General features: G+C 42.1%; 1 protein-coding gene across 8 annotated transcripts in view; it reads right to left on the bottom strand.

Moving 5' to 3' along the window:
* The window catches only part of MLLT10 (MLLT10 histone lysine methyltransferase DOT1L cofactor), a 242504-nt gene extending 214936 nt beyond the window's left edge, over positions 1-27568 (bottom strand). For 5 of the 8 annotated variants that reach the window (XM_044228868.1, XM_044228871.1, XM_044228872.1 and 2 more), the window contains exons 1-3: positions 27285-27568; positions 26992-27151; positions 23362-23441 (exon numbers count right to left, since the gene is read on the bottom strand). In XM_044228868.1, coding sequence (XP_044084803.1) covers positions 23362-23441; positions 26992-27151 — 240 coding nt within the window. In that variant the 5' untranslated portion in view covers positions 27285-27568. Of the gene's footprint in view, positions 1-1394; positions 1523-23361; positions 23442-26991; positions 27152-27284 lie in introns of those variants that run through there. The other 3 variants (XM_044228870.1, XM_044228876.1, XM_044228875.1) reach the window with 3 other exon arrangements.
* Between the last annotated feature and the right edge of the window lie 423 nt (positions 27569-27991).

Genomic DNA, 27991 nt, shown 5'->3' with positions numbered 1-27991 from the left:
GATTTTATTTTTAAGTAATCTCTACACCCAATGTGGGGCTTGAACTCACAATCCCAAGATCAAGAGTCTTATGTGCCACAAACTGAGCCAGCCACGCACACCTACAGTTTATTTTTTTTTTTTTTTTGAAAACTGTGTTTATTTACTTAAGAAAGAGCACAAATGGGGGGGGGGGTGTTGCAGAGAGAGATGGAGAAGCAGACTCCCTGCTGAGCAGAGTGCCTGACATGGAGCTTGACCCCAGGACCCTAAGATCATGACCTGAGCCAAAGGCAGACGCTTAACCAAATGAGCCACCCAGGAGCCCCACTGTTTATCTTTTTATATTTTTTGAACCATATCAATATATCACCTTACCAAAAACTAAATAAATTAAGCTGTTATAATAATCTAAACAAAAGTATCATATGGTTTCACTTACTTGTGGAGCATAAGGATTAACACAGAGGACATGGGGAGATGGAGAGGAGAAGTGAGTTGGAGGAAATCAGAGGGGGAGACAAACCATGAGAGACTGTGGACTCTGAGAAACAAACTGAGAGTTTTGGAGGGGAGGGGGTGAGATGGGTGAGCCTAGTGGTGGGTATTATGGAGGGCACATATTGCATGGAGCAGTGGGTATGGTGCATAAAAAATGAATTTTGGAACACTGGAAAGAAATAAAATAAAATGGGAAAAAATAATCTAGACAAAAAAATTAAAGCTTAAATTATGCCAGTGACTACAGTGTTAGAGAAATCTAATTTAAGATGCCTAGGATACCTAAATAAGAGATATCCAAAGGTAACTGCAAATATGAATCTGAAGGTTAGAATAAAACTGTTCAGGTGATATTGATGCTTAAAAGATCCCCAAGCGTGTATCATAAGTTTTCACATGGTAAGTTTATCAAATAAATAAGCCAGAAAAGCAATCATGTAACTTAAATTTTGAAGAAGTAAGGAAGTAATGCCAAACAGGAAACCAAAAGGAAGTGTTTAAAGAGTTAAGAGAAGAAAGTAACGTCCCAAATGTCATGAGAAGAGAGAGCTGCAATGGAGTGATCACAGTTTTTGCAATGGCACTACTGATCCCAGAGCAATGGGGTGATCACAGTTTTAAATGCTGAAAGTGGATCAAATAGAATGAAAACTGAAAAAAATCTGGATTTGCCCATTTGAAGTTAACAGCAAAATCAACAGTTGTGGACTTAAGAGCCAATGTAACGGTATCAAAGGTGAATAAACAGGAGTTTGTGACATCTTACCCACTTATTTACCCCCAAACTTTTCTCAGAAAATGATCTGAGGCAGCCTACAGAAAAACAACCTGTATTTTAACAACAAAAAGTAAAAAAATGAACATTGAAAGCCAGTATGAAGGACATCCCCCTGATATAGGGAAACTGCTCTTACCCCTGACTCCAACTATGTAGTTCTAGTGAGGGTTGCCATTCACAGTACCCTCCCCACTCCAGCCACAGGGATGATGGGTACATGATCCAAGACAGGCCAATCAGAGTCCTTCCCAGGATTCTTCAAGAGAGCCCCTTCTTCTGGTAGAAGGGGCTGGGAAGATGAGAGCCAAGAGCTGCCAGCAGTCATGGTTCCAGCCTCATGAAGTAGTGAGTCTGTAGTATGAGAGAATGAAATCAACACGCAGAGAAACAGAGATAAGAGGTGAAGTCCTAAATCCCACAGGAGGAGGAGGAAGAAACAAATATACTAATAATCAGATTAATACAACTGATATAACTAAAGACCAGATTTGGTTCTGGGCTGGCTGGTAGCCAGGACAAAAAGAAAAACAGAATGTGTATCCAGGAGCTATCAAAAAGGAGGAAATATACCAGGATCCTCAAGGGATTCAATTTTCCTGAAGCTAAGTTATTAAAAGAATTTCTTATACATGGACTTCTATATAAGGGTCACTGAGAGACAAAATGGACAAGTGTCCATGATGAGAATAGTTTAGCAAATGCAGATTCCATATGCTATTGCTTAAAATGACAACGAAGTTGTATCATAATCATTATGCACAACTAAGAGGCTAGACTATAATAGACAACTAAAGTGGAGTTGTCAACTACAGCTTTATTCTTCCAGGAAGCTTGCTAGTAAAAGAGAAAAGACAAAAAATGAAAGGTGAAAAACGTACAGGGAAAGCAGAATCCATAGGAAAATTCAAAAATGTGTGTAGAGTAGGGGGAAAAAAAATCAAGAAGGAGGAACACACTAAACCGCAAAACAAGAGCCTGGAAGAAATGGTAAAAGACCATATCACAAGCACAGATAGTGAATTCCACTTAAAAACTACCTGCTCCCCCCACTTCCTAGATCTCCTGTAAATGAGATAAAAAGACATAAAGCTACAAACAGAAAAAGAACATAAGAGAAGACAACAGCTATAAAACTTCAGAAGCTAGAAAGGAGATTAGTAGTAAATGACTTAACAAATCAGAAAAGGTTGTTGTAGTACGATAAGCCCCAAAGCAATGTATCTTGGAATATACGGCAACAACTAGAGGAACTTTAGGTACCAGGCATCAGGGTAGGGAGTCACACATCACAGGTGGTAGTACATGTATGCAAAAGGAATAGGCTCAGGGGAAGCTAAAAATAGGAGACGGAATACACTCTGAAAAACAACTGAACTTCCCATTCATCTCCTTCACAACGACCCCTACCCTGGAAAACTACAGAAAGGGTAAATGAGGAAACCTGGGCTTGGGAATACCAGGAAGAGCTAAGAAAAGGTGTACCATACCAGAAAAAGAAGAATTAACGGAAAATCTAACTGTAAATCATGAAATTCCAGCAAACATACGGCTCAAAGGATATTGAATAACCAGGCTAGTCAATCCCAAACATATGATTGGAAGATTTCCCTCTCATTCAGTTAACCAGCTGATCGTCTCCTAATACAAGAATCCAGTTAGATCACCTATAAGGAAGCTAATCAGCAACAATCTCTGCCCACACACACAGTTTTCAATAAACTCATGAGGAGTTTATCTTAAATTCAAATAGGTGGCTGAGAGTCACATTTTTAAACAAGGTCTCTAACAAGACAGACCAAGACAATGATACAAAGGAATTCTGAGGAAGAGTCCTAGGAGCAGACAAAAACTTCAGAAACCTGAAACAAAATTTTTTAAAACGGGGGGGGGGGCGCCTGGGTGGCTCAGTGGGTTAAGGCCTCTGCTTTCGGCTCAGGGTCCTGGGATTGAGCCCCATATTGGGCTCTCTGCTCAGCACGGAGCCTGCTTCCCCCCTTCTCTCTGCCTGTCTCTCTGCCTACTTATGATCTCTCTCTGTCAAATAAATAAATAAAATCTTTTTAAAAAATAAATAAATAAATAGATGAAAATAAATAAATAAATAAATAGCCCTTCTGATTAATATCCTCAGTGAAGAGAAAAATTGCATCCAAAAGACATTCCATACTCATAGAATGGAAGAACCAATATTATTAAATATTCTTACTACCCAAAGCAGGCTACAATCCCTAACAAAATAGCAACAGGTTTCACATAACTATAATAAAACTAAAATCTGTATGGAACCACAGAAGACTCCAAATGGCCAAAGCAATCTTGAGAAAAAAAAACAAAGCTGAAGGCATCACAATCCCAGATTTCAAGACATACAATGCTATAATAATCAATACAGTATGGTCCTGGTACAAAAACAGGCAAAAAGATCAATGGAACTGAAGAGAGAGCACAGAAATAACTCCAAGCTTTTATGGTCAATTAATCTACAACAAAAGAAGAAAGTATATACAATGGGAAAAAGACATTTTCTTCAACAAATGGTGCTGGGGAAACTGGACAGCTACATGCAAAAGAACAAAACTGGACCACTTTCTTAGTCACACACAAAAATAAACTCAAAATGGATTAAAGACCTAAATGTGAGATGTGAAACCAGAAAACTCTTTGAAGAAAAAACACTGGCAGTTAACATCTCTGACATCAGCCATAGAAACATTTTTCTAGATATGCCTCCTCAGGCAAGAGAAACATAAGCAAAAATTAAGCTCTGGACTACATCAAAATAAAACACTTTTACACAGCAAAGGAAAACCTCAACAAAATGAAAAGGCAACCCACTGAACGGGAGAAAATATCTGCAAATGATATATCTTATTGATAAAGGATTACTATCCAAAATATTTAAAGAATAGGGGCACTTGGCTGGCTCAGAAGGTAGAGCATGTGACCCTTAACCTCAGGGTCATGAGTTTCAGGCCCATGTTGAATGTGGAGCCAACTTAAAAAAATAGAAAATAAAAGAGATATACAAAATTTTAAGAAAAAGAAGAAGAAGAAGAACTTCTACAACGCAACACCAAAATACCCAATTAAAAATGAGCAGGGAAAAAAAAAGAGTAGAGCTGAGGCACCTGGGTGGTTCAGGCAGTGGAGCAAGTGACTCCTGATTATCAGGGTCGTGAGTTCGAGCCACACACAGGATACAGAGATTACTTAAAAATAAAATCTTGATGTTCTATGGTGAGTGCTGTGAAGTGTGTAAACCTGGCGATTCACAGACCTGTACCCCTGGAGCTAATAATACATTATATGTTTATAAAAAAATAAAAAAATAATTTAATAAAATCTTTTTTAAAAAGGTTTAATTATTTACTTTATAGAGAGAGAGAGAGAGATCACAAGTGGGCAGACAGAGAGAGGGAAGTAGGCTCCCTGCTGAGCAGAGAGCCCGATGTGGGGCTCGATCCCAGGACTCTGGGATCATGACCTGAGCTGAAGGCAGAGGCTTTAACCCACTGAGCCACCCAGGTGCCCCTAATTTAATAAAATCTTGAAAAGAAAAATTGGTACCTGAAATATTTTTCCAAATAAGACACACAGATGGTCAACACATACATGAAAAGACGCTCTAAATCACTGATCATTAAATGTAAATTTAATTAAATGTAAATTAAAACCACAATGAGATATCACTTTACACTAGTCAAAATGGCTAGTATCAAAAACATAAGAAATAACAAGTGCTAGGAGGGATATGGCGTAAAAGGAACACCTGTGCACTGTAGGTGGAATAAATTGGTGCAGACACTGTGGAAAACAAAATGGAAATTCCTCAAAAATTAAAACAGATTACCATAGGGCACCCGGCATCTGACTCTTGACTTTAGTTCAGGTCACAATATCACAGTCAGGAGACCAAGCCCTGCATCAGGCTCTACACTCAGAGGGTAATCTGCTTAAGATTCTCTCTCCCCTTTTATTCTTTCCCCCAACTTGAGCATGTACTCTCTCTCTAATAAGTAAATAAAATTTAAAAAAACAAAACAGATTACCATATGATCTAATAATTCCACTACTGACTATTTATCAAGAGAAAATGAAAACACGAATCCAAAAAAATATATGCACCTTTATATTTATTGCAGCATTATTTACAATAACCAAGATATAGAAGTGATTCAAGTGTCCATGGATAAATAAAGAACATGCAGTGTGTGTACACACACAACGAAGAATAACTGAGCCATTAAAAAAAAGAGACCCTACCATTTGCAAAAACAGGGATGGATCTAGAGAGTATTACGCTAAGTGATCTAAGTCAGAGAAAGACAAATACTACATAATTTTGTTTGTATGTTGGGATCTAAACACCACAAATGAAAGAACAAAGAAAATAAAAACAGACCCATAAATACAGAAAACTGGTGACTGCCTGAGGGAATGGGCAACATGGGTGACAAGGGAGTAGAAGGTACAGACTTCCAGTTACAGAATGAATTAAGTCGCAGGGATGAAAAGGCACAGCATAAGGAATACCGTCAGTTATTGTGTGGTAATAGTATTATACAGTGATAGACGATAGCTATATTTGTGGTGAGCATAGCATACCATAGAGAATTGTGGAATCACTATGTTGTACACCTAAAACTAATGTAACACTATGTGTCAACTACACTTCAATTAAAAAAAAAAAAAAATACTGGGGCGCCTGGGTGGCTCAGTGGGTTAATGCCTCTGCCTTCGGCTCAGGTCATGATCCCAGGGTCCTGGGATCGAGCCCCGCATCGGGCTCTCTGCTCAGCAGGGAGCCTGCTTCCTCCTTTCTCTCTCTGCCTGCCTCTCTGCCTAGTTGTCATCTCTGTCTGTCAAATAAATAAATAAAATCTTTAAAAATAAATAAATAAATAAATACTACATCCAAGAAATAAAAACAGAAGAAATAAAGAACAGAGAGAGGGGCACCTCGGTGGCTCAGTGGGTTAAAGCCTCTGCCTTCGACTCAGGTCATGATCTCAGGGTCCTGGAATTGAGCCCCACATCAGGGTCTCTGCTCAGCAGGGAGCCTGCTTCCTCCTCTTTCTGCCTGCCTCTCTGTCTACTTGTGATCTCTGTCAAATAAATAAATAATCTTTAAAAAAAAAAAAAAGTTAATAAAGAACAGAGAGTATAAAGGAGCCCTTGGAAATGAAAAGTATAATGCACCCTAGAAAATTAAGTGAAGGAGTGCCTGGGTGGCTCAGTCATTAAGCATCTGCCTTCGGCTCAGGTCATGATCCCAGGATTCTGGGATTGAGCCCCACATCAGGCTCCCTGCTCAGCGGGAACCCTGTTCTCCCTCTCTCACTCTCCCTACTTGTGTTCCCTCTCTCCCTGTTCCTCTCTGTCAAATAAATACATAAAATCTTAAAAAAAAAAAAGGAAAGAAAAATTTATGGGAAGGGTTAGAAAACAAAGTAAGGAACTGCCTCAGCAAGTAGGGGGAAAAAAGGTAATTTAAACAAAAAATATTAAAAATTGGAAAATTAGTTCAAAGATTCAATAACCAAATAACAAAAAACATACAGAAAAAGAAAAACAGAACTGAGCAAATCATCAAAGAAATCCTTCAAGAAAAATGTTATCATTAACTGAACTTGTGTTCCCTAACATGATTTTACCAGATCAAAAGGGCCACTGAATACCATGAAAAATATCAGAAATAACCTGGATTAAAAAAAAAAAATCCAGAGAAAACAATCACATTTCTAATATAAGGTATTAGAAATCAAAACTTTACGGATCTCAAACAGAAACACTGAACTTAAAAAGCAAATCACCAAAATTCTGAATGAAAATTATTTCCAGGGGCCCCTGGGTGGCTCAGTCAGTTAAGGGTCTACCTTTGGCTCAGGTCATGATCCCAGGGCCCTAGGATGGAGTTAAGCACTGGGTTCCCCACTCAGTGGAGAGCCTACTTCTCCTTCTCCCTCTGCCCCTTCCCCCCCCAATGCATGCTCTGTCTCGCAAAAAAAATAAATAAAATTTTAAAAAAAAAAAAAAAAAGAGGGAGGCTCAGTTAAGTGTCTGACTCTGACTCAGGTCATGATCTCCAGGTCCTGGGACTGAATCCCGTATCAGGCTCCCAGCTCGGCAGGGAGTCTGTTTCTCCCTCTGCCTCTGCCTATCCCCCTGCTTACGCTTTCTCTCTGTATCTGTCTCAAATGAATAAAACAAACCAAAAAAAAAAAAAAGAAAATGGTTTCCAGCCAAGAATTCTGTATTTAGCCAAGCTATCAATCAAGATGGTAAAAGCTACCAATTTTATCAAACATGTAAAAACATTAAAAAATTATTTCTTACACACCATTTCCTATGAAGCTACTAGAGGTGCCCACTAAAACAAGGAAACAGACCATTAAAGATGCAGCAACAGGGAGGATAAAGCATTATAAAACAGAATCCAAAATAAGCAAGAAATAAACTCCTAAGATGATAGTGAAGGAAAGATCCAGCCTAAAAAGAAACCAGCACAGATGACAGCAGGAAGATGGTACCCAGAAGATCTACTAGTTAAAAAGGAAAGGAGGAAGAGGGAAATGTGGAGGAGAGAGAGAAGGCAGCAAAGGGGAGACAAGAGGAGGGGTAGGGAAAAAAGAGGGAGGAAGAGGGAAGGAGAGAAGGAAAAGGGAAGAAGATGGAAAGAGTGTAAGAGAAGAAAGGAAAAGGAAAAGTGAACTCATGGAAAATTTTATTAACAGACTACCTAAATCATTAATCATTTGAAAGATTATATGAAAAAGCAACTGGAGTATATAGAAAGATTTAACCTTAAATAAAGGACATAAGAGGACACCTGGGTGGCTCAGTCTGTTAAGCCTCTGCCTTTCCCTCAGGTCAGATCATAGATAGGGCCGGCATCAAGTTCCTCATTGAGCTCCTTGCTCAGCAGGGAGCCTGCTTCTCCCTCTGCCTGCTACTCCCCCTGCTTGTGCTTTCACTCCCTCTCTCTCTCTTTGACAAATAAAGTCTTAAAAAATAAATCTTTTTGAAAAGCATCTAGGGGCGCGTGGGTGGCTGAGTCGGTTAAGCCGCTGCCTCCAGCTCAGGTCATGATCCCAGGGTCCTGGGATCGAGTCCCTCATCGGGCTCCTTGCTTGGCAGGGAGCCTGCTTCCCTCTCCACCTCTGTCTGCTGCTCTGCCTGTTTGTGCACTGGTGCACCCTCTCTCTCTTGCTCTCTGACAAATAAATAAATAAATAAAATCTTTGTTTAAAAAATAAAAAAGCATCTAAAGAAACAATATAAGGAAAATGAAAATTTAAGACCATTACTAAACCCAAGGAAATAAAAAAATCAGACTTTTGGCTGACAAATAAACAAAATATTTAGATAATAAAGTATTACTGTTTAACACCAGTGATTTAATGAAAATTTGTGATATACTGAAAGGCAACTACTAAAACTAATATGTCAAGAATAGCTGCTTATAGGGGCACCTGGCTGGCTCAGTTGGCAGAACACACAACTTTTTTTTTTTAAGATTTTATTTATACGACAGAGACAGCGAAAGAGGGAACACAGAAGGGGGAGTGGGAGAGGGAGAAGTGGACTCCCTGCTGAGAGGAGCCTGACACAGACACACAGACGCCAGGCTCGATCCCAGGAGGCTGCGATGGTGACCGGAGCTGAAGGCAGACCCTTAATGACTGAGCCACCTAGGCGTCCCAGAGCACACAACTCCTAATCCTGATATGAGAGTTCAAGCCCAATGAGGAGTTTGGAGGTTACTAAGAAAAATAAACTTCAGGGCGCCTGGGTGGCTCAGTCCGTTGGGCATCTGCCTTTGGCTCAGGTCATGATCCTGGAACACTGAGACTGAGGCCCACTTCGGGCTCCTTGCTCATTGCTTCTCCGTCGAACCCTCTCCCCCCCTCTCACGCGCTCGTGCGCACTCTTCTCTCTATCAAATAAATAAATAAAATCTTTTAAAAAAGAAAAATAAACTTCAGGGGCGCCTAGGTGACTCAGCTGCTTAAGTGTCTGTCTTCGGCTCAGGTCATAATCTCAGGGTCCTGGGATCAAGCCCCATGCTGGCTCTCTGCTCAGTGGGGAGCCTGCTTCTTCCCCTCCCTCTTCCCCCCACCCCTGCCTGAGCACATGCATATGAGCGATCTTCCTCTCTAATAAAATCTTTAAATTTTTTTTAAATATACTTTAGAAAACAATAGCTGCTGGGGCACCTGGGTGGCTCAGCGGGGGTTAAAGCCTCTGCCTTCATCTCAGGTCATGATCCCAGAGTCCTGGGATCACAGGGCTCTCTGCTCAGCAGGGAGCCTGCTTCCTCCTTTCTCTCTCTCTGCCTGCCTCTCTGCCTACTTGTAATCTCTGTCTGTCAAATAAAATAAATAAAATCTTTTAAAAAACAAAAAAAGAAAGAAAAGAAAAGAAAACAACAGCTGCTTATACTTTCTTTTTAGAAATATGCAAGTAAATACCAGAAGGAGCAGCCAAAAGAGGTTGCTTCTGGGCAATGAGATTAGATTTCAAGAGTCAAACAGCAGGGGCGCCTGGGTGGCTCAGTGGGTTGAGCCGCTGCCTTCGGCTCAGGTCATGGTCTCAGGGTCCTGGGATCGAGTCCCGCATCGGGCTCTCTGCTCAGCGGAGAGCCTGCTTCCCTCTCTATCTCTCTCTGCCTGCCTCTCCGACTACTTGTGATTTCTCTCTGTCAAATAAATAAATAAAATCTTTAAAAAAAAAAAAAAAAGAGTCAAACAGCAAAGTACTGTTTCCTTTGTGTGAGAAGTTTTCAGTAACACCTGACTTTGACTATGCATTTATTACTTTAATAAACATGGAAAATAAATCTTAAAAAAAAAAAGAAATTAAATCTAAACTTAAAAAGAAAAAAAATCTAAATTTAAGCCTCTGCCTTTGGCTCAGGTCAGGATCTCAGGGTCCTAGAATCAAGCCCTACATCTGGCTCTCTGCTAAGCAGGGAGCCTGCTTTCCCTCTCTCTCTGCCTGCCTCTCTGCCTACTTGTGATCCCTGTCTGTCAAATAAATAAATAAAATCTTTTAAAAAAAAAATGAATAAATAGATATCATATGCTGGGCAAGTTACCTATATATTCCTATGATTTCATTTCTCTTACTAGTTGCATAGGAAGGTTAGAAAAGGATAAAACAAGTATTAAGCACCTACTTCATGTCAGACATTATGCTAGGCTTTTCTCATAGTAAATAAGAATCAAGAGAGACAACAAGAACTGACCATTTACTATTTTATCCATGGTGATAAGCGCTAACTCTGTTAACTTTCTAAAAACACCTCTTTTGGGGCACCTGGGTGGCTCACTGGGTTAAGCCTCTGCCTTGGGTTCAGGTCATGATCTCAGAGTCCTGGGATTGGGCCCCGAGCTGGGCTCTCTGCTCAGTGGGGAGCCTGCTTCCCCCTCTCTTTCTGCCTGCCTCTCTGTCTCCCTGCATGTGTTCCTGCTCTCGCTGTCTCTTTCTCTGTCAAATAAATAAATAAAAACTTTTTAAAAATAAATAAATAAAAGCACCTCTTTTAAAGCTACAAAGGCAAATGTTAGACATGAATCAGCAATAGGAGAAAAAATGCTAGCAGTATTTAACTCTGAAGGCATTCTATTTAAGACTTACTTTTTTTTTTTTTAAGATGTTATTTATTTATTTGACAGAGAGAGATCACAAGTAGGCAGAGAGAAGGAGGGAAAGGAAGCAGGCTTCCTGCTGAACAGAGAGCCCACATGTGGGGCTTGATGCCAGGACACTGAGATCATGACCTGAGCTAAAGGCAGAAGCTTAACCCACTGAGGCACCCAGGTGCCCCTAAGACTTACTTTTTTTTTTTTTAAAGGTTTTATTTATTTATCTGACAGAGAAAAAGACCGTGAGAGCAGGAACATACATGGGGAGAACGGAAGAGGGAGAAGCAGGCTTCTCCCTGCTGAGCAGGGAATTTGATTCGGGGCTCTATCCCAAGACCCTGGGATCATGACCTGAGCTGAAGGCAGATGCTTAACCCACTGAGCCACCCAGGCGACCTGAAGGCATTTTTATTTAAAGTATACAAGCTTGGAGTGCCTGGGTGGCTCAGTGGGTTAAAGCCTCTGCCTTCAGCTCAGGTCATGATCCCAGAGTCCTGGGATCAAGCCCCGCATCGGGCTCTCTGCTCGGCAGGGAGCCTGCTTCCCTGCCTCTCTGCCTGTTTGTGATCTCTCCCTATTAAATAAATAAATAAAATCTTTAAAAAGAAAATTAAAAAAATAAATAAAGTATACAAGCTTTTAATTATATATGAAATTTTAAAACTGCAATTGTCTTCTTGCACTCAGAAATCAAAGATAAATAAATCTGAAAACAATTTTTAATTATGTAGATAAAGATTAATCTCCAGTACCAGAAATAAAAAAGAAAAGCTAGAGGTTCCTGGGTGGCTCAGTGGGTTAAAGCCTCTGCCTTCCCTTCGGCTCAGGTCATGATCTCAGGGTCCTGGGATCGAGCTCTGCATCGGGCTCTCTGCTCAGCGGGGAGCCTGCTTCCTCCTCTCTCTGCCTGCCTCTCTGCCTACTTGTGATCTCTGTCAAATGAATAAATAAAATGTTTTAAAAAAAAAGAAAGAAAGAAAAGAAAAGCTTAAAAAATGAGCATTAGTTGAAGCCAAGGCACTAAATGAAGATACCTGACCTATAATATACCTCAGAGACTGGAATTGACTATGACACTAGCACAGACCCTAGACACACACACACAAAAGAAGTTCTAACTGGGTTCCCTGCACAAGGACAAGAACTGCTAAAGGCCTAGTAAACAACCAAAGGGGAATGAATCTATCATAGAAAAACATGGCCTAGCGGGCGCCTGGATTAAAGCCTCTGCCTTCGGCTCAGGTCATGATCCCAGGTCATGATCCCAGGTCATGGGATCGAGCCCCACATCAGGCTCTCTGCTCAGCAGGGAGCCTGCTTCCTCCTCTCTCTCTCTCTCTCTCTCTGCCTGCCTCTCTGCCTACTTGTGATCTCTGTCAAATAAGTAAAATCTTAAAAAAAAAAAAAAAAAGAAAGAAAAACAGGGCCTAGACTGGTAAGACTAGAGAAGGTGCACTGAAGTGAGATGCTGGTTCTGAACGTCAGTAGAGGGATCACTCTAGAAAAACCAGAAACTCAGTTGATGCTGAGAGTGTGTGGTACCCAAAAATCCATTATCTAAAGGGTACCAGATTCCAGTCAAGAAACAAACTTAAAAATTACTCTGGAGCAGTGAACCCCAGTAGGCAAACTCTGACAGAGTCTGGTTACCAGCCCCAAAACCATTCTACCGTTCTTCCGTCCTAACAAAATGCCCATTTTATTCAGTTCTTCAACTGACCCATATTTTGAAGTCTAACAACTAAAAGCCAATAAAATTAAGCAAAATGTATTGACTGGGACTTCAGGGAAACAAGAAAAGAAGTCAGCCGGGAAGAAAACCACTTTTTAACTTTACCATCCCCCCCCTTCTACCTGGAACTTCTTTCTGCAGGTCACAATGACTACAGTTCTAGCTGCCATGCTCTGACTATAGGTCACCCCTGAAAATGAAAACCATATGCTAAGGTTGGCACAGTAGGAGTGCAAATAAAGCCTGATCCCTAATGGTATCACAGACTTGTCAAAAAAGGCTTTAAAAAGCCTTCTGAATTCCTTTTAAATGAGAGGAATTCATAAATCTGTAAATTCCTGATTTGCAGAAGCTACTATAATCTCGTCTTTGTCAGGGGCCAAACATGGTTCTTCAAAGACAGCAATGCATAAACTCCCCACAGTTACATCTTTACTGTGTTCCTAGCAGAAAAGAAATCCACAGAAGACAGCAACTCCTGAGAATTAGTTCACAACCAAAAATTACAAAGTATATAAAGATCCCTATACCACCATACTTAACAAATGAAAGAATAATAAAATCTGATTAGTATTAAAATTAGTTATTTTTAGGGGTGCCTGGGTGACTCAGTGGTTAAGCCTCTGCCTTCAGCTCAGGTCATGATCCCAGGGTCCTGGGATTCAGCCCCGCATCAGGCTCTCTGCTCAGCAGGGAGCCTGCTTCCTCCTACCCTTTCTGTGCCTGCCTCTCTGCCTACTTGTGATCTCTGTCAAATAAATAAAATCTTAAAAATAGTAAATAAACAAACAAAATTTAAAAATAAAGTAAGTTGTTTTTAGTAAGCTCTACGACCAATGTAGAACTTGAACTCATGACTGTGAGATCAAGAACTGCATGCTCCAAGGGCTGGGGAGGCTCAGTTGGTTAAGAACTGCATGCTCCACCAAGTGACCCAACCAGGTGTCCCCAAAATAAATTACGTTTTAAATGTTCAAATAATAAAGGAATATCATCCATAAGGCAACAATAGCAAAATATTATGGAAAAAAAGGCAGGGCGCCTGGGTGGCTCAGTCATTAAGCATCTGCCTTCAGCTTGGGTCATGATCCCTGGGTCCTGGTATTGAACCCCGCATGGGGCTCTGTGCTTGGCGGGAAGCTGCTTCTCGCTCTCCCACTCCCTCTGCTTGTGTCTCTCTCTGTCAAATAAATAAAATCTTTAAAATAAAAAAAGGCAAAATGAAAAATACAATACATATTGTAGATATGATTCACTCAGAAAAGAAATTCACTGACTGGGTTAACAATAAGCATGAATCTCAAGACAGAGCTAAAGAGATTATCCATAATGGAGAGATAAAAATGAGAGAGAGAAAATACAAAAAAGAAATTAAAGAGAAAATATGAAAGAGAAATTAAAAGACACAAAGAGGGGCCCCTGAGTAGCTTAGTCCATTAAGTATCTGCATTCAGCTCAAGTCATGATCACAGCATCCGAGGATGGAGCCTTAAGTCAGGTTCCCTGCTCAGCAGGAGTCTGCTTCTCCCTCTCCCTGCTCTTGCGTGTGCATGAAGTCTCTCTCATTCACTCTCCCTCTCAAATAAATAAAATCTTTAATTTAAAAAATAATATAAGATATGAAGAAAATAACAAGAATCCCAAGCACATACCTAGGTAATAATTCCAGAAAAAAATTAAATGCGGTGACACTTGAAGAGAAGAAAATTTTCCAAGATGAAAAAAAAAAAAGAAAAAAAAACTGAGTCCACAGAATGAAAAAGCCAATCAACTCTGAAGCAGGATAAGCACTATGTCAACAGATTCTCTATTTATCACAATTAGATACCAGAAGACAAACTAGAATAAAATCTTTACTTACAGAAAAACAACAATGACTCTAGAACTCAAACTAGCATAGAAGAGAGCAAAATAATAATATTCTTAGACACAAAAAGACAAACATAGCTTGCTTACTACTTACTAGATAAACACTGGAGGGGACCCTAGAACTGTGTAAAAATTTTAAAAAAGGAAATGACCCATAAAGCAGCAAGGTAAAAAACTGAGTTGAACAAAATTTTATTCATGTTAATAATAACTGGCAGCTAACTGGCTAGCTGCTGTGGCCCAGCATCACAAATATACTGCATATCACGAGTCTGGGAAAAGATCAAAATAGAGGGTTTGAAATATGCATTCTACTGAATACATACTGCTTTCACACCACTGTAAAGTCAAAAAATCCTGGGGCGCCTGGGTGGCTCAGTGGGTTAAGCCGCTGCCTTTGGCTCGGGTCATGATCTCAGGGCCCTGGGATCGAGTCCTGCGTCGGGCTCTCTGCTCAGCAGGGAGCCTGCTTCCTCCTCTCTCTCTGCCTGCCTCTCTGCCTACTTGTGATCTCTCTCTGTCAAATAAATAAATAAAATCTTAAAAAAAAAAATCCTAAGTCAGGGGGCCATCTGTACTATATGACCTCACTTAGATACGGAATCTCAAAGAACCAGTGTCACAGAAATAGATAATAGAGTGACGGATGCGAAAGGCAGGGGATGGTGGGTGGGGAAAGGGCATGAGGTGGTCTATCAAAAGGTAAAAAAAACTTCCACTTATACACTAAGCTCTGGGAATGGAATATATAGCATGGTGACTATAATTAATAATACTGTATTGTGTATATGAAAGCTATTAAGAGTAAATCTTTTTAAAGTTCTGTGTACATGTGTTTTTAAGTAAGCTTTATACCTAACATGGGGATTAAACTCAAAACCCTGTAAGAGTCCTATACTCTATCAACTGAGCCAACCAGATGCCCTAAGAATAAATCTTTAAAGTTCTAATCAAGGGACGCCTGGGTGGCGCAGTTGGTTGGACGACTGCCTCCGGCTCAGGGCGTGATCCTGGAGTCCCGGGATCGAGTCCCACATCCGGCTCCCGGCTCCATGGGGAGTCTGCTTCGCTCTCTGACCTTCTCCTCGCTCATTCTCTCTCTCACTGTCTCTCTCTCTCAAAAAAAAAAAAAAAAAAAAAAATTTAAAAAAAAAAAAATAAATAAAGTTCTAATCAAAAGAAAAGAAAACTACAGGGGCGCTTGGGTGGCTCAGTTAGTTAAGCATCTGCCTTTGGCACAGGTCATGATCCCACAGTCCTGAGATCAAGCCCCGCATTGGGATCCCTGCTCAGGGGGTAGCCTGCTTCTCCCTCTCCCTCTCTCCCTCCTCCCCATGCATGCAAACAACCCAGCCCTGTTCCTGCTCTCTCTCGCTCTCGCTCATTCTCTGAAATAAAATCTTAAAAAAGAAAAAAAGAAGTTTGTAACTACATGTGAATGGATGTTAACTAATCTTTTAGTAATCATTTTGCAATATACATATACACATACATATATATAATCAAATCATTACACTGTATACCTTAAATACCTATATTATACCTATACAATGTTATAGATCAATTATATCCCAATGAAACTGAAAAGAAAAAAGAGAGAAATGGTCCCAACAGGGATGCCTGGGTGGCTCAGGCATTAAGCATCTGCCTTCAGCTCGGGTCATGATTGCAGAATCCTGGGATGGAGCCCCACATCCGGCTCCGTGCTCCATAGGAAAGCCTGCTTCTCCCTCTCCCACTCCTCCTGCTTGTGTTCCCTCTCTCATTCTCTCTCTCTCTTTCTCTCTGTCAAATAAATAAATAAATTTTTAAAAAAGAAAAAAAAAGAAATGGTCCCTACAGATACCAAAAAGGTAACTCAGACTGGGGAGAGTACAAAAAGTATTTCAACTTCATTTTTTTATTTATTATTTTTAAAAGGCAAGATTTGGGGCAAATATGAAAAATCCACCTTAGTTCATTCTGGATAGGGAATATTTATTTTATTTCCTACAGTCATACTTATTTATGACATACATATTAACATAATTTTACTTAATAAAATTAAATATAAATACACAATACAGTTAAGTATATAGTTCAGATGGTTTTACACATTTATAGTGACTTTTTTGCATTATGTATTTTCATTAAGCAGAAGTTAAAAAATAAAATGTGGAGGAGCGTGGGTGGCTCAGTCAGTTAAGCATCTGCCTTCAGTTCAGGTCATGATCCCAGGAGGTTCTGGGATCAAGCCCCACGTTGGGCTCCTTCATTGGTGGGGAGCCTGCTTCTCCCTCTCCCTCTGCCTGCCACTCCCCCTTGCTTGTGGTCGCTCTCTCTGTCAAATAAATAAATAAAATCTTTAAAAAAAAAATGTGCAGGGCGCCTGGGTGGCTCAGTGGGTTGGGCCGCTGCCTTCGGCTCAGGTCATGATCTCAGAGTCCTGGGAGCGAGTCCCGCGTCGGGCTCTCTGCTCAGCGGGGAGCCTGCTTCCTCCTCTCTCTCTCTGCCTGCCTCTCTGCCTACTTGTGATCTCTGTCAAATAAATAAATAAAAATCTTAAAAAGAAAAAAAAAAAACTACAATCAGTAAAATGTATCCTATTAAAAAAAAACAAAAAACAAAAAAAAAGTGTGCAACCCTAGGTCAATCCCTAAAATCTTGATTTATATTCCACCAGCAGTTCTTCCCCAACAATGTTAAGAAGCCAGGAAGAACTATAATAAGAGGCAGAACAGTAGGAAAAAGTTACATCTCACCTTCTGTAGAAACAGTCTTTTCATCTAGAGCTAGAGTAGCAAAACCTAAATAATGCAAATTATTTTTTTTAAGATTTTATTTATTTATTTGACAGAGAGATCACCAGTAGGAAGAGAGGCAGGCAGAGAGAGAGGAAGGGAAGCAGACTCTCCACTGAGAGCCCCATGTGGGGCTCGAACCCAGGACCCTGAGATCATGACCTGAGCCGAAGGCGGAGGCTTAACCCACTTAACACACTTAAGCCACCCAGGCGTCCCGATAATGCAAATTCTTTTTTTTTTTTTTAAAGATTTTATTTATTTATTTGACAGAGAGAAATCACAAGTAGATGGAGAGGCAGGCAAAGAGAGAGAGAGAGAAGCAGGCTCCCTGCTGAGCAGAGAGCCCGATATGGGACTCGATCCCAGGACCCTGAGATCATGACCCGAGCCGAAGGCAGCGGCTTAACCCACTGAGCCACCCAGGCGCCCCCGATAATGCAAATTCTTAATGGACTTTTGGCCATTTTATTTTTTTGCACAATCCACTTTCACAATGTTTTCAAAGTAGAATATTTAAAATCTAACATATCCTCTTTATCCCATTAAAAATATATAAATGTTGGGGCGCCTGGGTGGCTCAGTGGGTTAAGCTGCTGCCTTCAGCTCGGGTCATGATCTCAGGGTCTGCGATCGAGTCCCGCATTGGGCTCTCTGCTCAGCAGGGAGCCTGCTTCCTCCCCTCTCTCTCTGCCTGCCTCTCTGCCTACTTGTGATCTCTCTCTGTTAAATAAATAAAATCTTTTAAAATATATATATATATATATATAAATGTTATAAATGTATGTATAAATGTATAAATGTTATATAAACATTTCCAGTAAGTCTCTTCAGCCCAAGATAATTAAGAACAAATACCCATTAAATACAAAATAGTCATCAGAGGTTTAACCTCTAACCACCCGAGTGTGGTTACTAAACAATGTTAAGATAAATTAAAAACCGGGGCGCCTGGGTGGCTCAGATGGTTAAGCATCTGCCTTTGGTTCGGGTCATGATCCCCGGGTCCTGGGACAAAGTCCCACAGCAGGCTCCCTGCTCAGCAGGGAGTCTGCTTCTCTCTCTCCCTCTGCCTCTCTCCCTGCTTGTGCACACTCTCCCTCTTAAATAAAGTCCTTTTAAAAAAAACCTTCAGCGGGGCGCCTGGGTGGCTCAGTGGGTTAAGCCGCTGCCTTTGGCTCAGGTCATGATCCCAGGGTTCTGGGATCAAGTCCCGCATCGGGCTCTCCGCTGAGTGGAGAGCCTGCTTTCCTCTCTCTCTCTCTCTGCCTGCCTCTCTGCCTACTTGTGATCTCTCTCTGTCAAATAAATAAATAAAATCTTATGGGGCGCCTGGGTGGCTCAGTGGGTTAAGCCGCTGCCTTCGGCTCGGGTCATGATCTCAGGGTCCTGGGATCGAGCCCCGCGTCGGGCTCTCTGCTCAGCGGGGAGCCTGCTTCCCTCTCTCTCTCTCTGCCTGCCTCTCTGCCTACTTGTGATCACTCTCTGTCAAATAAATAAATAAAATCTTAAAAAATAAATAAATAAATATAATCTTTAAAAAAAAAAAAACTTCAGCAAAAATACATGTTCACTTGAGGTAAATAAAGCAATCTTACTGCTGTTACTTTTTTTTTTTTTAGGATTTATTTATTTATTTGACAAAGCAGAAGAGCACAAGGAGGGGGAGCAGCAGAGAGAAGAGGAGAAGCAGGCATCCTGCTCCAGCAGGGAACCTGATGCACAGCTTGATCCCAGGACCCTGGGATCATGACCACAGTCTAATGCAGACACAACCGAAAAAGCCATCCTGGTGCCCCATCAGGTACTTTTTCTGAACAATGAGTGCCAACCTACAAAGAGTCTCCCCTAAAAACCAACAAAATTCGGAGCACCTGGGTGGCTCAGTGGGTTAGGCCTCTGCCTTCAGCTCCGGTCATGATCTCAGGGTCCTGGGATCAGGCCCTGGGCTCTCTGCTCTGCAGGGAGCCTGCTTCTGCCTCTCTGCCTGCTTAGGATCTCTGTCTGTCAAATAAATAAATAAAATTTAAAAAAAAAATTCAATCTCTAACTTTTACTCTCCTCTTTCCTCACTTGTTCAATATGCAGTCTAATCCTACAATCTCTACTCTGTTCAGTACCTATAATGCAGAGTTCTGCCCAAAGAAACTATAACTGCGGTCTCAGAAACTTTTCTCAGTTCTTCAGTATCCTTATAGCAATGTCACTATCAACTATTCCTTCCTGAGAAACCAACTCTTACTACTGTAGGCTCTCCTCTCCTGACAGTTTATTTTCCATGCTTGGTAACTTGTTCTCTTACTCTCCCCAAGTGTGGATATTTACCATAGCTGGCTTCATTTTTCTTTTCTCTAACAACAAAAAAATAATGTCATTTGGTTCCCAGTCTTCCTAACTTGACTCCATTACTTTAATTCTAAATTTCCAATGAAAAACCCTAGCATCATCAAAACCAACAGGCCCAATTTTAGCATATGTGCTGCTGAAGCGAGCACAAAAACCAACATGCCCAAAACAGAACTTCCCTCATTCATCAGACTTGCTGTCCTTTCTCTATTACCATTACTCTATGACTATTAATGGTATCATCATTCCAGTGATAAACCTTGATACTAAAAACCATCTCTGATTATTCCCTTCCTTTAACCAATATCCATTTCTGTCATTTCACCCTTCAAAACGCTCCCTCCCTTCCTTCTACTCACATTTTTAGTGTAATATCATCCTAAGTCTTTCAGTTTTTAATCTCCCCCTTCAAATCCATTCTATATACTCCAAACTAATTGTCTGAAATTAGAACTTTATTATTCTGCCAAGGTACTATCAGCTCTTAAATCCCTTCTCTGAGAAGTGAGCTATCCCAAACCCAAAGACATCTCTCTGTGTCTAAGCAACCCTATCATCTAGCCATGACTAGCTGGTCCAGCGCTAGGCACCTTATCCAAGTCAACCCAGTTTTGGTTTTTTGTTTTTTTTTTTACCCCAAGGAACATGAGACTCAGCATGAGATTTAGTCTCTTGAAACTGGAAACAGAAAATATTATGAGCTGAAATATAGCCACTTTCATCATAGGAGGCAATACAGAACGTGAGGGCTGAGAGCTTAATCACAGCCCAGCCTCCAACTAGATATGCATTTCTCTTAAAACCAAGATGTCTGGGTGGCTCAGTGGGTTAGGCCGCTGCCTTCGGCTGGGGTCATGATCTCAGGGTCCTGGGATCGAGTCCCGCATCGGGCTCTCTGCTCAGCAGGGAGCCTGCTTCCTCCTCTCTCTCCCTCTGCCTGCCTCTCTGCCTACTTATGATCTCTCTCTGTCAAAATAAATAAATAAATCTTTAAAAAAAAAAACCAAGATGTCTTTATCCATAAAATGAGAACAACAAAATACCTCAAGGTTTGATAAGATGATTAAACCAGATAATTTTCACAGAACATTTAACATAGAATCTGACAGTAAACAGCCTATAGCAGAGAAAACCTGCAGAAAGGAAAAGAATAAAGCAGACACACAAAAGCAGAAATAAGATTAAGACTAATTCAATTCTTGGGGTACCTGGCTGACTCAGTCAGTAGAGCAACTGACTCCTCATCTCTGGGTCATGAGCTCAACCCCCACCCTGGCATAGAAATTACTTTTAAAAAAAAACAAAGTAATAATTACCAAAAGGGAAGGATTTACTTAAAAAATTTAAAAAAAAAAAAGACTAATTTGGGGCACCTGCGTGGTTCAGTTAAGCGTCTAGCTCTTGGTTTCAGCTCAGTTCATGATGTCATGGGTTGAGGGACAGAGCCCCCAGCTGGCTTCTCGCTCAGTGGGCAGTCTGCTTCAAAGATTCTCTTCCTAGGCTCCTAGGTGGCTCAGTTACTTAAGCTACTGCCTTTCGCTCAGGTCATGACCCTGGAGTCCCAGGATCGAGTCCTGCATTGGGCTCCCAGCTCAGTGGGGAGTCTGCTGACCCTCCCCGCCCATGCTCTCTCTCTCTCTCATTCTCTCTCTAAATAAATAAATAAATAAATAAAATTTTTTTTTTAAGATTTTATTTATTTATTTGACAGATAGAGATCACAAGTAGGCAGAGAGGCAGGCAGAGAGGAGGAAGCAGACTCCCTGCCAAGCAGAGAGCCCAAAGCGGGGCTCGATCCCAGGACCCTGGGATCATGACCTGAGCCGAAGGTGAGGCTTTAACCCACTGAGCCACCCAGGCGCCCCAATAAATAAAATCTTTTTAAAATAAAAAAATAAAAAACATAAAATGCCCTTTTTCTGCTTATTTGGGCTTAAAATCAGTTTTTGTTTCTCACAAAGGACCTTCTCTTTTATAACTACACTATAGGAAATTAAAGTTCTCTTCTTTAAAACCTCAAATGGCCCCCACATCCTAAGAAATAAAGCCAAAATAAAATGTATTCTTCAGTATTTGTAAGGTAACTACCTCAATTCACCTTGATATCTTGACCATATCCTCAGGAAAAATAAAGGAATTAAAAACAGGCAACAAGAGGCATTTATGGCGAATAATACTGGCATCCTACCATTCTCCATTCACAGACCTCTTTATCTGACCTCTTCATATCCACCTTCTTATTTTCTCATCTTTCTCTGGCTTTGCTTGAATCTCCTGTGCCATCCCTTGGAACAGCCTCACCTTACAATTAGTGTTTACTAATGAATTAAAGAATAACTTCTTTGGCTTGGTGACCCAACTCCAAAACCATAACATGCTACAAAGAGGAAAAAAACAAAAAGAAGACCTATGTATACATCAAGTCCTGAGATTTATGAGTTCATCCTCTTCTTACTATTTCCCATTATCGTAAAGCTAGTACAGCTGTAATTCTGCTACAGTGCATTCTCACACACAAATGAAACATATGAACAGAATACTGCTCTGAGACGCCTGAGTGGCTCAGTTAGTCAAGCAACTGCCTTCAGTTCAAGTTAGGATCCTCTAGTTCCAGGATCAAGTCCCACACTGGGCTCCCTGCTCAGTGGGGAGTCTGTTTCTCCTTCTGACCCACCTCCCCTTCTCTCTCTCAAATAAGTAAGTAAAATCTTTTTTAAAAAAAGAATACGGCTCCAGTGCCTGGGTGGCTCAGTGGGTTAAGCCGCTGCCTTCGGCTCAGGTCATGATCCCAGGGTCCTGGGATCGAGACCCGCATCGGGCTCTCTGCTCAGCAGGGAGCCTGCTTCCTCCTCTCTCTCTCTCTGCCTGCCTCTCTGCCCACTTGTAATCTCTCTCTGTCAAATAAATAAATAAAATCTTTAAAAAAAAAAAAAAAAGAATATGGCTCTGAGTCTCACAATCCTAGACAGGCTACTCAGCCACTATTTCTGATCAAAAACTGCCTAGGCAAAAACAAAAGCTTCCATGCTACCATGTAAATGGAAGTTGAAATGTTTGTTTTCTACCTCTGTCAAATCCTCTAGTCAATACCAAAAAGAAGGAACTACCATATTGCAAATGGCAATACTTTTATATGATTAATGAAGATGAAATCTATTTCTCCCTGATATTTCCAAAACGTCAACTGAAAAAAAAAACGCTTTGAGCCAGAAAGAATAAACATACCACGCTCATGACTACAATTAGTTTACAAGTGTTCAGAAAGAAGATATCCAACCAAGTAAAAAAGGAAAATTTTTATGTTGCTTTGCCAAAAAGACTGAATGTCTGAAAACACTGAGCATTCAAAGTTTAAACTATACACATGCAGATACAGAAAAAGAATACAGTGGTTAAACTCTTGTGTTTTTTTATTAAACAGAACCTAGCAGAATTATCACCTTAACTTCCTTATGTTCTATCGCCAATTTAACCCTTCAACAGTAGACAGAGCTAAAGCCCAAATATGATTTTATGTTTTATCCATTCAAAGTATCCCCCAACATATACTTATGTGGTTCAATTTGTTTTTCACAGTTTATAAAACTGGTTTAAAACTGTTAAGTCAATATTTGGCCCAAATTCAATATTTGAACAAAAGACCGAAAACCCTTCAAACTGAAACGGAAGTGTGTGGCATCCTAAGCTACTCATTTAAGAATTTTAATGTTTCTGATAAACAGTTCTTACCACTCTGGCTGCTCTCTCCTGAGATTCACATTTCCTGCAAAACCATGGTCCAGTGGGTACTTGAACAATGCCATAGCAAGCTATTGGGAAATAAAAGATTTTAAAACATATTAACATTTTTTATATTATGGAAAATACTCTTTCAAAGCCCTCTAAAATAATTACCTCTCAGACTACTCACATAAAAATGCCCATTTTTCAAAGAATGAAAACATATTTTTATTTACCACATATGTTATCACCTAATAAAAATTGCATGACATTTTGGAGTTTAAGATTTTATTTATGGGCGCCTGGGTGGCTCAGTGGGTTAAGCCGCTGCCTTCAGCTCAGGTCATGATCTCAGGGTCCTGGGATCGAGTCCCGCGTCAGGCTCTCTGCTCAGCAGGGAGCCTGCTTCCCTTCCTCTCTCTCTGCCTGCCTCTCTGCCTACTTGTGATCTCTCTCTGTCAAATAAATAAATAAAAAAAAAAAATCTTAAAAAAAAAAAAAGATTTTATTTATATATTTGAGAGACAGATTAAAAGAGACAGCACAAGTAGTGGGAAGAGGGCTAAACAGGTTCCCCACTGAGCATGGAGCCCAACATGGGGCTCAATCCCAGGACCCTGAGATCATGACCTGAACCAAAGGCAGATGTTTAACCGACTGAGCTACCCAGGCCCTCCTGTATGACATTTTAATAGAAACATTAAAAGACCAGCCTTTTGTTATTTTAGATAAGCATAACCATTACAAATTATACTTAATATTTTATGATGAGAATATTAAGTAAAATTTAACACAAAGATTTTTTACAAAGAATAACTCAGAATTCATTCATTCCTATATCCTGCAATTTAAAGAGCAAGCATTTTAGAGATGTCTAATGAAAATATTTCCAAATCACCTGTCAAAATAAGCACCAAATATTGCAGAAAAGAAAATGAAATGTATTGTTAAACATGACATGCTTCCATTTGTATAAATTGTCCAGAATAAGCAACTCAATAGATGGAAATGTACACTGGTTGCCTAGAATTGGGAGAATTGAGAAGAAATGGAGAGTAACTGTTAATGGGTCCAAGGTTTCTTGTTAGGTTATGAAAATGTTCTAAAACGGGGGTGCCGGGGGTGGAAGGGATGGGGTGGTTGGCTGACAGATATGGGAAGGGTATATGTTGGAGTGAGTGCTGCGAATTGTGTTAAGACTTATGAATCACAGACCTGTACCCCTGAAACAAAAATTTTAAAAAATAAAATAAAATTGGGGTGCCTGAATGGTTCAGTGAATTAAGAGTTCGACTCTTGGGACGCCTGGCTGGCTTAGTTGGTTAAGCGGCTGCCTTTGGCTCGGGTCATGATCCTGGCATCTTGGGATCGAGTCCCACATCGGGCTCTGTGCTGGCGGGGAGCCTGCTTCTCCCTCTGCCTCTGCCTGCCACTCTGTCTGCCTGTGCTCACTTGCTCTCTCTCCCTCTCTCTCCCTGACAAATAAATAAAAATAAATAAAATCTTAAAAAAAAAAAAAAAAAGAGTTCGACTCTTGATTTAGACTCAGGTCATGATTTCGGAATTGTGAGAATGAGTCCGGCCACCTGCTGAGTGCTGGGCATGGAATCTGCTTAGAATTCTCTCTCCCCCTCTGTAACCCTCTCACCTTCCTCTTAAAAGAAAATAAAGAGAAAAAGAAAAAAAAAATGTTCTACAATTGTGTGGTAACTAGATATAAAACTCTGTGAGTGTACTAAAACCAGTGGACTGTGCACTTTTAGTGGATGAATTGTATGGTATGTGATCACATTTCAATAAAACCATTATTTTAAAAAGTTTATTTCTAAACTAAATTCCTAGAAATACAATGTGAATATTCCAAAAAGTGATTTTAGTAGATCTAAATTTCATTCTAGTTTAAAAAACTTGATATTTAACTAACTCAAAGTTGCAATTTTCCCAAAAACCTAGAACACTAATAACCAACTGCTGTTTTTGGATGAGCTTCCTCAGAGAAAGCTTGCAATATTTTAAATACTGGAAAGCACTAAAAGAATACAAAATCAGCACAAATTTTTCAAACTCCAAAAGCTAAACTTGTAATTCCTCTTAAAATTTGTAAACATGTCAGTGTAAAAACGTCCTAACAGGCAAGAAACACTGCATCAATGTCCAAAAACTTTTCTATTAACCCAGAAGTACTACTTCTAGTCAAAAAAACTTGAAGCTTAAAGGAATGTTATCTATAGTAGGACATGACATTACCTATTCCAACTTGATAATTCAGAATCCAATTCCTAAGAAATACCTCCACAAACACCAATGAACACTGTGATGGAAACGCTAATATATCAGCTCTAAAACCTTAAAAATCAGTATCAACATCGTTTTCACTCCTTAAAAGAAGGTGTGCAACTCCTTAAAAGAAGGTGTGCAACTTTGATGTTTGTCTAAATACAAAGGAGGATAACTGCACTCTGGTATTTAATTCACTATCTCTTAAATCTCCCTTACCTATTCTGAGATTTCATTCTTTAAAGAATGCACTTTAAGCCCCTTATGTTTAGGCTTTCTCTCATTCAATAGTATCCTTTCCAAAAAACTATTAAATATTTGCATCACTCAATGCCAAATTCAGAAATGGGAAGCAGGGCGGGTTGGTGAGTAACAGAACGAATAGAAGAGACACCCAAAAATTATGTAGGTTGTTTCCTTACCACATGTAATAGATAAAGTCCGAAACTTTAATGGACAGAAAACTCTCTTACTAGTGTCCTCGGCTTTTTTGTAATGTCCAAAAAACTCACCGAATGGAAACACCCAGAAATAAGCTAAGAAGCTCCCCAAGTCACTGGCCGCACCACTACCTCCTCTTCTCTTCAGTCACTTAAGCTGAGGAAGTGGCCAGATGCAGCCTCAACAGCCTCATCCACCAGCCCAGGGCAGCTGAGCCAAGCCACTCCTGCAGCAGCACGACCGCGGCAGCGGAAGGCCACCGTCTTCTCCGCACGAAGCTCCCAGTCCGCAGCAGCAGGGTCTCCGCCAGAAAGCTTGGGGTGCAGCAGCGGCGCCTCCCCTCCCTAATCTAAAGCGCCCAGGCAACCCCCTTGCCTCCGCGACCCGCCCCGGCGCAGCGAGTGGCATTCCCGAGCCTGACTCCATGCCACAGGAAGTCTCCAGACACACTGCGGCAGACGGGAGCAGCCAGAGAAGGGGGAGGGGCTTCCGATTCCAAACCCAAACCCACCGCCACCGCGACTCCACCAAGGGGCGCACACCCACCCCCCGCCGCCCCCGGAGCGCAGGCAGCGGACCCGCAGCACCCCCCTCCACGCTTCCCCCTGCCAACCACCGCCCTCAAGTCTCCAGCCCCGGCTCCAGGGGCAGGCGGCGGCCAAATGACACTTGAGAGAGTGAGCGCAGAATCACATGACAGTCCAGGCCACACGCACTTTCTCCCACAAGCACAGCCCACACCCCCTCCGCCCCGCCGCGGACCCTCCGAGTCAATCCCGGGCCGCGGAACGGGGCGGGGGCGGGGGCGGGGCGGGGCGGGGGGAGGGGCGGCAGGGGAACTGGCAGTTGCTGCCAAGGTGGGGGAAGCGGTGACGGTTGGGAGAAGGCCGGGTTCGGCCCGGCGGGCGGTTGGGTGTTTACCTTGATGCACCGCGACGCTGCAGCCGTGCCCGTCGCAATAAACCAGCGGGTTCTCGGCCCAGCCTCTCTCGTCTGAGCAAACGCAACAGCCTCCAATCATCTCCTTCATACTATGGGAGACCTCGTCCTCCAGTGACACGGGCCGGTCGCTAGAGACCATCTAAGAGGGAGTTGGGGGGACCATTAAAAAACACATGCAAGCCAATTAGTGCTATCCCCCCGCAGAGCCACCCGCACCCCCGCTCCCTTCCCTACGTCCCCGGCCCCCGCCCGCCGCTCGGCCGCTCGCTCACTCGGGCTTTGCCGCTCAGTCACTCACGTTCCGCACAGGAGTCAGGAGCCATGTCCTTGCTGACTCCCCCCACCTCCCCTCCACCGCCTCCTCCGCCTCCTCCTCCTCCTCGTCTTCTTTCCTCCCCACCTCCACCCGGCCGCTAACGCTGGAGCCCGAAGAGGGCACACATAATCAAGTAGGCCTCCGCACAGGCGCACTGGGGGGGCTCCCGCTGGGCCAGGGGCAGCCAGGGAGGGGAAGGGGGCTGCGCTTCCTCCTCCGAGCGTCACTCAGCGTGCGCGCCCGCCTTGCGGCCGGCGTGAGGGAGAAGGCCCGGGAGAAGCAAGGCCTGCGTGCGCGCCGCCGCGTCCGGCCCGCAGCCCCGGCCTACCTCCCGGCCCTTTCCCCTCCCCCGCGCCGCTCGCTACCGCCGAGGTGTGCTAGCGGGTGCGGGTGAGTGAAGCCGGCGGCGCGCTGAGGCCGGAACAAGCCTACGAGAGTCCGCGGGGGCGCGCACGCGGGGGCGGGGACGTTGGGGCAGCCTGCTGCAGCGCCGGTCGCGCGGGTTGTGCGTGCACGTCTTGAACCGGCCTCAGAGAGAGGGAGGGGAGGAGGTTGCTGGAGACCGGGAGGGAGGGGTTTTTGTCAGAGTAGCTGGAGGGTACTGACTCCCCTGGAGCATCTGCCTGCATTGAGAACCTACCTGCGGACCTTATCCTCAAGAGC

Source organism: Neovison vison, chromosome 12, assembly GCF_020171115.1.
Source record: "Neovison vison isolate M4711 chromosome 12, ASM_NN_V1, whole genome shotgun sequence".
Classification (NCBI taxonomy): Eukaryota; Metazoa; Chordata; class Mammalia; order Carnivora; family Mustelidae; genus Neogale; species Neogale vison.
The sequence above is the reverse complement of the archived record's forward strand: the minus strand, read 5'-3'. Positions and strand labels throughout refer to the sequence as shown.